The sequence below is a fragment of the Molothrus ater genome, chromosome 9 (genome assembly GCF_012460135.2).
Source record: "Molothrus ater isolate BHLD 08-10-18 breed brown headed cowbird chromosome 9, BPBGC_Mater_1.1, whole genome shotgun sequence".
NCBI lineage: Eukaryota > Metazoa > Chordata > Aves > Passeriformes > Icteridae > Molothrus > Molothrus ater.
The window spans coordinates 21,901,618-21,915,873 of record NC_050486.2 but is presented as its reverse complement, the minus strand read 5'-3'; the positions used below and the strand labels follow the sequence as shown (position 1 = coordinate 21,915,873).

At 43.3% G+C, this 14,256-nt stretch overlaps 1 protein-coding gene across 1 annotated transcript in view; it reads right to left on the bottom strand.

The window, feature by feature from the left end:
* Positions 1 to 5,106, bottom strand: part of MAST2 (microtubule associated serine/threonine kinase 2) — a 187,598-nt gene extending 182,492 nt beyond the window's left edge. The window contains 1 exon segment of the mRNA XM_054515725.1: positions 4,832 to 5,106. Coding sequence (XP_054371700.1) covers positions 4,832 to 5,002 — 171 coding nt within the window. The 5' untranslated portion in view covers positions 5,003 to 5,106.
* Positions 5,107 to 14,256: the final 9,150 nt, after the last annotated feature.

Here is a 14,256-nt window from a genome sequence, read left to right as displayed (position 1 = left end):
TGCTAGCACAAGCATATTCCGCAGCTGAAAGTTGGCCATTAGACAAAACAAGCGTTGAAGTTAAGATGTCGTTTAGTTTTCTAACTGCAGGAATAATTAAACATTGGCACAGCTTTCAGAAGAGGTGACAAACACACCATGATCTAGTGCTAAGATAAGATGAGTTTCTAAGAGAGTTGTTTTAATTTATCTTTCAGGAAAGATCCACAGACAGCACACTGGATAACCTCAGTGCTCTATTTTGGCTTTGGGACAGAAAGATCTAAAATGTTTCTAAGACAGGTGGGGGGGAAAAAGGAATATTTTTGTTACTCTCAGAAAGTTTGTAGCACTACAGTTCCTAGAGACAGTTATTGTTAAATGAATTGATTGTAACTCAGCTTGTTAAAAGCTCAGGAAATACTTTGCATCCAAGCAGAAATTGGTGGCACACCTGGCCACCCACAGCAATAGTGGGAAGCTTGTCAGAAGTGATAGGACCAGTTTCTGTTCCCTCACCTTGTCACATATCCAAGCAAGCACCCCTGGGTTGCACTCCCTAGTTCCCTGCATGCCTTTAGAGCAGAAAATGTCATTCAGTGATGCTCAGTGCTCAGTATTCTCTGTTTTTACTCTCTCTCAACCTCCATCCCACTAGACCTGGACAATACTTCAGTTTTCCTCACGTCTGTTTATCATCGCTCTGCTTTTAGAGGAAGACAGCATTTAGATTTGTTAGGGACACATTAGCTTCCACTTTTCATGGAAAAAATAACAAAGACATTCCACACAGACAAGTAAAAGCAAGCACCATGCATTTGCCCTGTTCCAATGTTCTCTTCGATTTAGCTGATTTCAGGTGTTTTCCTCAGGTGGATCCAGCCTACCTATTAAATAATGTTCACTCTTAATCTCCTCCTTTGCATCTATTACATCCCTTGGGGAAAAAATACAAAGTACAGGTACTACCTTCAGCATGAAGATCCACCTCTTGCAAAGCCTGAGTCATCACTTGATACCAGAGGACACAGCGAGTTGCTGTTTGCTACCTACCCCCTGCAGACCAACCATGACCTTGTATACTTCCATCAAAACCTCTACAGCCATCTCCTCTAGAAACTGAAGAATCCTTTCTATGGGGACTTAGTCTTCTACCTGAAGAAAAAATGCTAATAAAAGCAATTCTGACAAATATTGGCTATGATCCACGTCAAATCTTTCACTATAAATATCAGTAAATCAAATTATGTCAGCATGATACAGAAACAGCCTAGTGCTTGAAATGTGCCTCTGGATGAGGGTGACAGTCATTGATGAGCAACAATCACTTTCACCTCAACTTCCCGTTTTTCTTCTTCAGTGCAGGTCAGCAATCATACCACGATTAAGCTGATCCTTTACTGAAATCCAAGTGGGCTGTGTTTGACAAAGATGCCCTCAATCAATGAAACTAAAATGTCACAGAGTAAGAAGGACAATTCAGTCATGATGATGAACTGGAAGTAAGTTGGAGCCATTGGCCTTTTTCCCAAAAAAGAAGGATCACCACTGGAGTCTCACAAGGGTCTCTTCTGGGATCAACACCTTCCATATTTTAAGGCAAAATCTAGCAAAGAAGTTTGACACTTATGTGACAGAGTTTGCTGACCATGCTTAAAGTTATTGAAGATTGCAAAAGCAATGACCAAAGATCTGAAGAAGGCTTTAACGATACTGTTTAAGTGGGCTGTAAAATAGCAGGTAATTTTAAATTTATGCATAGTATTAAAAAACATGTACACAATCACAAGTTCTGAACTAGGTATTACCACTTAAAAGAGTGACTGGAGATACTATAGTTCCACAGAAGTGCCAATTCAATGCCTAAAGATTGTCTAAAAAAGCATGCAGAAGATTAAAGAATGAAATCTAATACGCCATGTAAGTTTATTGGGTGGCATATGCTGAAATACTGTAGCTGGTCCTGGTTATTGTAACCCAACCCTGTTCCTTGGATTCCTGCATCACTCTCTCCACTCAGAAACATACCTGCAATAGGTGCAAAGAAGACAGCAAGGACATTGAAAGGGTAGAGTAACTTCTTTTTGAAAAGCCTCTGGAAAAGTCATAAGCCAGGGATGGTAAATAAAAGTCATCAACCCATAAAGCACACAGAATAACATAGATTCTCCTTTTCACTGCATCTTCCAATACAAGAAGGTACAAGCAAGGCATGAAACCAAGCAGGCAGAAAGTTTAAAAGCAAACAAAAATAAGTGTTTTTTCCACACAAAATGTGTTTAAGCCCTACAACTCAGCCACAGGATGTTGTGGATGCTACAAGCATACCCGGCTTCAAACACTAATTGGACAAATTCATAGAAGAAAAAACCCACTGGGGGCTCTAAAAACAAATATCACCTCTGGTTCAGGAAACCTATGAGCCACAAATTACTGGAGGCTGGGAGAGGCATTTCCTCAATATACACTGTACTCTTCTCCAAGCATCTGTTCTTGGCAGCTGGGAGAGGCAGGATACTGGGCGAGAGGGATCTTTAATGTGCCCAAGTACAGCCACTCTTAATTCCTGCATATCGCACGAGAAAGAGCAAACATTCATCGTGTGCACGTCGGAACTACAAGCAGAGCAAAGGACCAGATTTTCAAAGGCCTTAAGGTCAGTACAGTGATTAACTGCTGCACTCACAGCTTGATATGGGATTTTTTTCAACACTGGAGTAGCTCAGCCTCTCCCAGCCACAAACTTGTGCAAATGTATGGCAAACAAAGAGATCTGAATTTAATCCAGAATGGTTTGCTGCAGCTGTGCACACTGTTGCACTGGCACTGCTGAGGGCACATTACAGACTTGGGAACAACTGGGCTACTTAAATCAGAAGGGCCCCAAAGGAAATACTTGTCAAGCTACAGGCTGGATCAGTGAAAATGGAGTGTCTCACTGTCTTTTGCATCTCAGAAGGCCTTTTTACCACACACACACTACCAACTACCAACATTTAAATAAATGCTGAATTATTGGTATTCAAGACAGGAATGCTGTTTGTCACATTTGTCCAACACACCCATTTATTTGCAGCTGTTTACCACACTTACAAAACCTTAAATGAAAGCCAAAAGGGGAGAGAGGATGAGAGCTTCTCCTTAGAAGTTTGGGGAGTATCTCACACACAGTTGAGTTTCTTAACTTCACCTGAAAAATTCCTCTTCCAACACACCGAATACCTGCCAGCACACAAAGATCTGTTCTTACAAGTCACTTCAGGTCCTAGTCAGAGCGCCCAAGTTAAACACAGGTTGGCACTATTTCCCATTAAAAAGCCAGGTGCATCTCAAAAACGGACGCTTCTGAATTTGCACCTTTCCTGGTTTGCAGCACTGGGGTTGTTTCAGCGAAACTGCCCAAGTGTTCAATACATTATTCAAGACATAGCATGTTCTGTGTGTACCATTTGTAAGTTTCATTCACACCACCAAGAATGGAAATAATTTCCTTCAATTTCCATGTCAATATCATAAACAATACGTCAAAACAGTACAACAAACACCTTGTTGCTGCATTTGGTTGCTCTACAAATTTGCCCATTTTCCAGACAGCTGAGAAGATACCAGGGGACCTCTTCTGATTTTAGATTTTCTTCCCTGAATGAAGACTATAGTATTCCTTATTTGTTTTGGGAAAGAATAAACATCAAAAGCAGCAGCCCCTCTTAACCACCTGGCTTAACAAAGCACTAGAGAATAAAATTATAGAGGTCTCTTCAAGGGCCCAGTCTGATAAATCTGTATTCAAGAGATATCCATTAGTCAAAGCCAAAATCCAAGGCTCCCATAATTGAAGGCAATGTAATCCAGCTTTTCTAGGAAAAAAAACCTAAGAAATTATTTTTTAACAGCATAAACCTGTGCATCTGCAACAATGACGTAAACTTAAAACACCTTTTTGACAAAGAACCTAGATTTTCTCTTTGCTCCAAAAAATGGCAAAACACGGCAATGAATTACTGCATCCCAGGAATCTTCATACTTGTGATACTTTCTCCTTCTCTTCAAATAAACAAAAAAAACAGCATTAGTTCTCACCTACATTTTTTCACTGCAAAGTGTCATCTCCCATTTTTATCTCTTGTAGAACTAGGACTACCAAACCAAAGTGTTGATGATCCTAAACTTGATTTAGTATCTCTCTGGTCTCTCATCCTTGTAGTCCTAAACACCAATCAGTAGATCCTATTTTTGTGGGTATGAAAGACATGAAAGTGGACATGCTGAACTTACACACTCTCACATGTAACAAGCCTGCGCATTTTCAAGTCTCTGCAAAGGTACGGTATGTTTCCTAAACAAACCACTTCTGGAATTAAGACCTAAAATGCTGGAAAACGCATCATAATTACCATCGCGATTAGGAGTGACCCACAGAGGGTTACTAGAAAGATGTACTCTGCGATTAGTAACACCAGCCAGCACACAGCACACACCCGACTCCACTGCATCCTCCCCCGCCTTCCGCGGCACGCGGGCAGACTCCCGGCACCGCGGCTCCCGCAGCCCTCACTCACTCACTCACTCACTCACTCACTCACTCACTCACTCACTCACTCACTCACGCCACGCCGTCAGCACCGACACGGACACGCCACCGCTCCCACCCTCCGCTCTTCTGGGGGCATCTACCTGCGGCAGCCGCGCACGGCGCGCGCGAGGATGCTCGAGGGCTGCCGCCGCACCGGGCGCCGCCGCTCCCCCCCGCCGGAGCGCCGCGGTCCCGGCCCGGGGCGGGCGCGGACCGGCCCCGCCACGCGGGGCGCGTCTCCATAACAACAGCGACCCCCGCCCCGCGCCCCGGCTTTACCCGTTCCGCCGCCCCCGCGGCCCGGGCATCCTCCGGTTCCTTCCTGCCGCCGCCCCCCAGCAGGGCGGCTCTGCGCTCCGCCGCGGTGCCGGACACCGCCCGCCCGGGCTCCCTCCGCGCCGGCGGCGGCGGCGGCGCCGCTTTGTCCCCCCGAGAGCGGCCCTTCCTCATCGCGGCGGCTTCGGCGGCGGCGGCGGCGGCGGCTTCTTCTCCTCCTCCTCCTCAGCGGCGGCGGCAGCACGGCCGGGGCCCCATAGCGGGCGGCGGTCACAGAGCGCCGGGGCGGCGGGGCGGCCGCGGGCACCTGCGCGCGGGGCGCGCGGGCGCGGACATGCCGCGCGCTCCCGCTCCCGCCGCCTGTCAGCGAGCGCGGCCGCCGCGGCACCGCCCCCCTCCCGCCCCGCGCGCCGCCTGCCGCCCGCTATCGCGAGAGCCGCGGGAGGAGGAGCGAGACTCGTGGGCGCTGAGGGGGCGGGTGCGGCGGGTGCGGGGGTAGCCGGGGAGGCTCCGCGGCGGGGTCCGGGCTGGGCTGTCCCGGCCAGCGGTGGCCCTGCCGGGCGGAACGGCCTCTGCGTGCGTGCCGGGGCTGCCTCGCAGCAGGAGGCTGAGCGGTGTGAGATGAGGATGCCTCTTGCGGGAGTGTCGCGCGGGCGTGAGGGCAGCGTTCGTGTCCCACAGAATCAGTCTCCCTCCCGGAGGATGTTCCTGAGCTGTCTGGATGCCATCCTGTGCCTCGGGATCTGGGGCAGGGAGGTTGGAGCAGATAAAGGCACTGTGGTCCCTTCCAGCCTGAACCGTGCTGTCACTCTGCGATTCTACAATTCTGCCATTCTGTGGATCACAGAGTGAGTCAGGCTGGACGGGACCGCAGTGGCTCATCTGCTCCAGCCTCCCTGCTCCAGCACGAGGCACAGGATGGCATCCGGACGGCTCTGGGACATCGCCCGGGACGGAGACTCCACAATCTCTCTGGGCAATCTGTACAGGTGTGTGGTCACCCACAGAGTAAAGTTCTTCCTCGTATTCAGGTAGAACTTTCTGTGCGTCATCCTGTCCCTATGGTTGTGATCCGAGATCAGCTCAGATGTCCAGCACAATCCAGCTTCCCTGTCAATAAATTCTTAATTGTCCGTGAAAATCTCAGGAGGGTGCAAGACCTTCCAGATGGTGTTACACGTAGACAGTCGCACTGGAAAAATGCCACAGACTTCCTCCAGCAAGACACGGTGGGATCGAAGCCCCAAATCCTCAGTGCCCAGGCGAGTGGAGAACCTCTGGGCATCCCACATCCCTCCACAGGAACTCCGAGCTGCAGGAAAATGTTCACCAGCTGTGCCCCTCCACTTCTTAGGGTGTGGATTAAGATGTAGTTCACCATCTTAGCAGAAAAGTCAAACCTTCAGAGATTCATTACCTCAAGGAGTAGTAAGAGAATATCATCACCTCGTGTTCCATCTCGGTAGTTCACACCCTCGTGGCATTTTTGTCTTTGCAAATTATTTCTTGAGGGTTTAAGTTACCAGTTTCCGCATTCATTTTTCACAAAAGCAACTTTGAAGTTTTGGGGTTTTTCCTTCACTATTACGTAGTCAGGAATCTTGCTGCTCCTGCAGAAAAAATAACTCATTTTTCCATTTTACCAAGCTGAAAAGGCTCATACATCTTCAACCAGGAAATCTAATTGTATAAAATTTTTATTCATTTTGTACAAAGAACAAAAATACAATGATTTATTGAGGTAGAAGAGTGGGAGCATTTTTAAGTAATTATTAATGTTTAAATGCTTGCTGAAAACTATTTCAGGATGCTGGATTAGTCAGAGAGGTCTTTTTCCATCATAATTGTATATGATCAGGACGGACAACCATGTGGAACTTCCCAGCTGGGAATCCTGCTCTAAGTAAATGTAAATAATGCAAATTTATGGAATCTTGGCGTCCTTGTTAATGTGAGTCTATTAGGATGGCACCAGTGCCTCATCATAATTTGGCTGGATCTTTGCCCTGTTGCAGCATGGATGCCAATTAGTTATTTGTTGGTTATGGCCTGTGGGACACCTTGCTCTGGCTCACACCTGTTTGCTTTGTGTGCCAGAAAGGAATTCTTCCATGCACACAGGAAGAAAAGTCACAATGAGAATGTGTATAACATTACCTGTCTAACATATTAAACAAATAAACATGTTAGAAACAAACCTTCAGTTCTTCATTTGAGACAGAATTGAAAATAATTGCCTTTTGGTTCTGTATTTTAATTTAAAAATTAAAAATATCTTTCATTTCTCCAAATCAAAAAGCCATTGGGAGTTAATAGGACATTTTATTTGCAAAGAGATTATGTTTGGTTTGCTTCTGGCTCATTTCCTTCTCTGTTTAATCCCCGTTTAGTATTTTGGATTCAAAATGTCTTTCCAATATTTTTGAAACAAAAGAACAGTGAGGTTTCATATTAACAGAATAGGAAAAATACTCCTCATTTTACTGATTCTCCCATATTTTTTTCCATTTAAACGTGTCACTGAATATGACCTGAATCTGCAGACCAGTCTGAGTGACCTGATTTTTCTTTTCCATATGAGCTAGTTTTCTGAACTTTTTTTTCCCAGCTTTAAATAAAAGTGAACGAATCATGAGAGGCTTGGCAGGGAGAAGGAGTACAGATGAATGAGGCAGAGCGTGGTATGGTGCTACATCAATGCCCATGATGTTTGTCTCCAGAAATCTTCTGTCACATCAAAAAAAAATGGAAAAATAATTAATAAAGGGTTATAAAGGGAATGATTCTTAGATTACACTGACTAACACAGAGCAGGGCACCACAGAGTCTGTGTAGCTCATGTGCTGACACTCAGCTAATGCAGTTTCTCTTTGCAGTTCCAGATACTGCCTTTCCCTGGCTTCCACCTTGGTTTTTTCCATATAAAAAAGGTCTCAGCATGCTCTTCTGATTCAGAAGGTAGCTGGAATAATACTGCCAGGAAAAGTTCCCTTCCATTCTTCTCTAGCTGGTTTAAAGGGACTTTGGTAGGGCAGAACACAGTCTACTCGAACTCACTCCATGTTTTCTGGAATGATAAATTCCTCTGCAACATTTTTATGACTGCTTAGCACACAGCTACAGCAATAATTCCTGGAGCTGGAAGACAGATATGCAGACTGAAGCTGTGGGGTTAAAACCTCTTTATTCCAAACAGAATAGAAAATGCTAAATAGTAGAAGTCATTCTGCTGAGCAAGAGAATTTTCTCTTCAAAATGAAATACTTAATCATTTGAATCCCTATTAAATTTGACCATTTGGCAAAATCAGTGGCACACATAGCCCAGCTGATCACCTGCTTCCACTGTTTCCAAGGCAGAACTGCTTCACTAATACCATCAAACAAGTCTATCACTGCATCCTGTCATTTGTCATTCCACTCACACTGTACACACAGCCTTCCCTCTCAGTGTTTGTGCTCTGTACGACACGACACGGAGGAAATGGCTTTGGTTGTTCTGCATGTGAATCTGTCACACACCTTCTGTTAGTGACCCACTTCTAATGGTATTCACAGACAAGTTCTGGGCTTTGCACTGGAATACTAATGTTTAGCAATTGGCAATGTGCAGTCAGGCAGGAGGAAGGCACGGGACTGCAGCATGTGGTGCTGTACCTGCACAGAGTGTCAGGAATGACAAGTAATTAACAGAGTAATTAACAGGCTGCATGTCATCACCCTGACTCCTGCCAGCTTCCCCAACTCCACACATGTGACAGCATTCTTTCTTCAAGATTCACAAAAAAAAAAAAAAAAAAAAAAAAAAAAAAAAAAAAAACACCAGCATGATACAACTAGAGAATACCAGTTATAAGCCTGCACAGCACAGGAGTGCAGCTACAGAGTACAGCTCCCCATCAGTACCCCCAAGCTGCAGGGAAACAGTGAGAAACAAAGGATTTTCTAAAAGAACACAGGAGAATTTGTAAGTGTGGGACCTTGACACAATCTAGGCACAATTTCTCATCATCTGGGTCTAGTGAGGTCTGCTGTTTGAGAATCACAGAATATTCTGAGTTGGAAGGGACCCACGAGGATCATCAAGTTCACTCTTAAGTGAATGGCCCACACAAGGATTTAACCCACAACCTTGGTGTTATCACCACTATGCTCTGACCAGCTGAACTCATCCCAGGGTCAAGAAGTACAAATTTTAGACATTTGTGTAATTAATAAAAATATTCATAGTTACATAAGGATTTTTTACAGGAAGGTTGTAAATAGTTATGTTTCAAGGCACAAACTAAACATTGACTTAAGGAGGATTCAGAAGAACTTTCTTACTAGCAGGTTTTTTTCCATTAAAGTATACTATACCATATATTATTCCAGTGCATCTTTGCTGGAAACTACTACTATTAGTCTGTTCTAGGGACAGACTAATGAAGTAAACCAGCAGACATATGAATGGCAATTACTAGATCTAGATATAGCAAAATTCCAGTCATAACTGGATATTATTTGCTTTCCAATAGTTATTTTCCTTCTTCGTATACCATGAAGGACAAGTATCCTTGTTTGCAGTGATGCAGTATGTCAAAGTGACAGCTTTGCACTGCTCTAACCTTGTTTTAGGTATCATATTTACATCTGATAAGGAAATAGAAGATAAAAATATGAAAATCTGAAAATACGTAGTAGAAGTTAAAAATTATGGTTGTGAAGTATCAGGAGAGCCTAGTGCTAAGCTAACAGCACTTCTTAGCTCCAAGAGCTCATCAAACACATTAGAGCTTTAAACAGAAGAAGAGACCAGTGAATGTGCTGCTCTCTGTCAGTTTGGGCTTGACTGTACAGCAATTGCTGCAGTAGGGCTGCTACCCCTGTGTGTGAACAGAGGACAAAATACATCCGGACAAAAATACCTATATTTGTGTGTATTTCTGAAAGGTCCAAAAAGAGAAGCACATTAGGAAGGGGGAGAGATTGGCCAGCAGGAGTAGATTCAGATCTGAACTGTTGTCACCTTCTCTTTGGCACCCAAACAAAGATGAGATTTAAGAAGGGCCAAGGGGAGGATTACACATGGTTCTACTGTTACTTACAGAAACGCCTCCCATACAGAAGATGACAAATACAAAACAGCAGCCCTGGAAATCCAACAGGTGTGCTGGGAAGGCTGGCACTGGGGTACTTCGAGAGACTTAAGGTGTCTGTGTTGAAGGAGAACAGTCAAAGAGGGCCTTAGATAACTGAGGAAAGATTTGGAAGCAAAAATATGTCTTGGTTTATACAACAGAGAGCAGAGCTATTTGAGGGGTGCAGAGAGAGAGAGAGAGATGACAATGTAAACAAAGGTACTGGACAAAACCACCTGTTTCATGAGTCTTGTGGTCAATTTTCTAACCACAGAATCATCACAGGACATTGAGTCAAGCTGTCTAGGACTAATATGGCATGTATGGGAGTCATTCATCTGAGGCAACGTGTCCTCCTTAACATTCGTCCCTGCAGTGATGCCAACAGGAAAAGCTCAGCAGTGACTCATCTGGAGGCTTCCAGTCACTGCCTTCTAATATGTTGACCAGTATGATCTCACTGTTACCTTGTGCTTGCATTATTTGTTTTCTCTATAGACCTGTCAGCTCTTCATTTTCATTACAAGGTGTTCAACGTAACAATTAAAAAAAAACCAGCACAGAATGTCAACACAGTGGGGCACAGAGGCTGGCAGTTCTGACTGAGGTTCTGCCAGTCCTACCCTCACGTGTCTCTCTCAGTGTGATACCACCCTTTTCAGCAACAAAACTCTTCTTCAGCTGTGCTGTAAACTGAAACTGATTCACACAGAAACACTGGAGGCAAGGGGAGCACTAGATTTCTTTTTGCTGTATCACTTTCCCCATCTGGTTGGGTGCACAATCTCATGTGTGCTCTGCCAGGACAATGGAGGGAAAGGGGCAGTACAGGATCAAGGCACAGAGGGGACTGTGGGACGTGGCCACCCAGAATCCAGTAATGGCACCAAGTATTTAAAACACTACCTCACAACTTTAGGCAGAGACATCTAGGCATTATCTCTATTCAAATAATGATTACCCATAATTCAAGTGTAATTTTTTTTTAATGTATTGCTATTCCCCTAAGAGGAAATTCATCACTCATAAGTGATTTCTACATAAGTGATATAGAAAAATCAGTTAAATATTAATGGTCTAAATTCAAAACATGATTGCAGCTGGTTATTTCTGGAGTATAGGTCAAATTGGACACAGATTTTCCTTGTCACTTGTGAAAGTCCCCTTCACACCAGTCAGGAGCCACCCAAACCCTTCTTTGTAGAAAAACTAACAGTAATTGTTAGTGGTTCAAGGAATCCCACAGTAACAGACTAGCAGAATGTGAAAGGCAAATGAAAGACTAGGGCAAAGGAAGAGCATTCTGTTATGCTTTCAAGAGGTGCTTTCAACTCAGTAATAAGCTGAAATAAGTAGGTTTTTGTCCCCTTTAATTTTGAAATGCCTAACATGGGGCTTAAAATGACATTTTTACAATTCTAATTTTGTTGGTTTGCGTTGTGATTCCTTTTCAAACCTACCATTCATTAAAATATCTGCTTTTTTACCCACCACTGACTCACACTCTCCATTATATAAAATTACTGGTGCTTTTGTCATTCTTGTGCCCTGTTGGAGAACTAGCTCAGCAACATTTGTGTACTCAAATAAAACAAATAAGCCTTACTTTGTTCTGTGTTGTATTCCTTACACCAAGAAAAAAATAGGAGAAATCCTATCAGTGAGCTGAAACAAATCACACCTCAGATTCAGTAGCATTAAGATTTGACCTCAGCTGTTTTTCTCCAGAGTCAGAAGTGCCAGACTGAGTCCATCTGGAGTGTCTCCCCTGGCATTCAGCTTGACTTGTGACATGATACATTCAACCAGGACCTGTGAAGACAAACTCTCAGTTCTAAAGTCTGACATAATGGAAGTCCAGGTTATGTACTTTAGTGATCATCAAATAACATGTGCTTGTTGCTACTTTAAATGCAGTTCTGCATTTAAAGGAGTGTCATTAAATTAGATAACAACCTGTTCTCCTAATTACATTTTTTGTTACAGTTAACAAGAAAAACACTTCCAACCTCTGAGCATGCAGACTCACGCTGAGACATGAGGAACAAACAGATTAATTTCATTAGCAGACATTGCCATGTCTAATAAAGCTGTAACAGGCCAAATGCTCTAATTTACACTCCTGAAACTCAGTCTCCCTCCAATCACACTGTTGTTACACTTTCAGGGTGCCAAGAAGGGAAATGGATCTGGCAATTGTCACTGGTTTGAAGCACAAACAATTTTTCCCTTAACCGCATCGGCTTTGCAGAGTTACCAAGAATATAAAAGCATAAAAGCTTGCTGCAGTCATGAAAGAGATCTGACTCACAAAGCAGGGATCACTCTGTTGAGGTACAAGATGTCAGTTCACATAGTTACTAAACTGAGTGCCAGAAGCTGGGAAAATTAGAAACTATATTTTTTAAACATTTTTTCCCTAATTTTCTGCCTTTGACTTGTGCCAGAAGGAAATTGCTCAGGTTGATGACTCTTGAGACCTAATGTAGCAGTGTTTGTGGGTTTGGAATAGATGCATGGGTTTGCTAACACCATTGGCCACTATCAATTAAATCATCAGATGAGGATAATTTATTGTTGTGGTGCCTGAAATGTTGTCTGTGGCAATACCTCAACATCATCCATGCTTTCACTCTAGCTTCTAAAGAGATGAATAGAAGTTACAGGGTACTGATATTAAAGTTAAAATGAAACAGCAGTAGGAATCTTTAAAGTACAAGAATATCACCAAGTGCTTGAAAATTACTTAAATTTTAACAAATTAAGATAAATGACCCCTTCAAATATGGGAAGAAGTAAGAAGATTCCTTTAACAAATTTCCCAGTATAAGATATCAGACAAAGCAATTGGTAGAGAATACTTTTAGAAAAGAACCAAGATTCACTTCTCATGAGATGATGTATAGCCAACATCACTAAAAGCTCCTTAGCCTGAGCCTGCTTACATGTACTGCTAACCAAAAGCCAAGTCTGGGAAATCACAAACATATGACAATTTTCCTTCCTGCTTCTAGAAACTCTGCCTAATCTCCCAGCAAGCGGTCCCATTTGGCTCAAACTCAAAGCCTGAAAGCAATCCCAGTTTCCTATAGCTTAATATAATTTGTATGCCAATTCAGTGAGCAGAGGCATTACAAGAACCTCCTGGCATGCTGACACCTCACCAGTGTCCATGAACTTCTCACAATCCAAGCAGGAAGGAGCAGAGCATGGACTATTTCTGTTTTTCACCAGGCTGGCCAGCCTGTCCACTCCTCACAGGGTTGAAAGTCAATGTTCATATTTTAGTTTGGTCTTTATTTTGTATGACTGCACAGATCTGAGTGTTGAGCAGCACACACCAATCCTTTACTTTGCAAAGCAGCAAGGAGCTCCATGAATTTCAGCCAACACTAGATCAAGGCACGTGAGGTGAAAGCATGGGTAATAAGCCATTAGATTGACTTCATTTTCTACTATAGTTACTTTATGCCTTTTTAAACTTGCCTTAATTAAATTCATTCTCTAAATTTGCCTTAATTAAATTCATTCTGGAACATGAAAATTGCTCAGTTTCCACTCATCTGGAAAAGGCTCTTTTTAGGCCACCAAGACTCACCTTGAGGCATTTACTAGAGCTAGAATAGGAATCAGTGCTTACAGCTTGTAGAGATTGTTTTATTATCATGCCTTTGCACACTGAGAATCATACCACACTTCTACTGTGCCAAGGTTTGTATTTTCAAAAAAAGAAAAGCTTAGTAGATAATGGCCTCAGTGTATTATCTGACAAATCAGTGTTCTATTTAAAACAAAAAACCAACAGATGCTGCTTTCCTCATGCATATAAATAATTGCATGGTACTGAGGGGTGCTGCTCTTTATAGTACAGCAAGACAACCTGTGAAAATGAGTGCAACCATTTATCATCACCACCAATGGTTTATGTTTAGATGCAAATGCTCTTTGCAGAAAGCAGGTTTCCCAATGAAATCCCATCAGGAGCCACTATCTGTGGTACAATCAACCATTTCTTGTAGTGCTTGTGAGCCTGGTTGTAAGGTACCTGTGAGACAGGTATAGAGCAAGCAGGGTGAACAGCAGCAGGTTTGGAAGGGATCTTATGAAGAGAGAGCAAAGAACTGGGAATCAGGAGACATGGACTATCTTCCAGGGAATGTAGTAAAATTACTGAGTAACAAGGCAAGCCATTAGTCAGAATTAAGTCAGTCAGGCTGAAATAAGAAGCATTTAATATCTTGAATTTACTGAAGCCTGAATTTGTGGTGAGAGCTCCATGAAACCGCTGTAGAAATTAATTTAATAATTA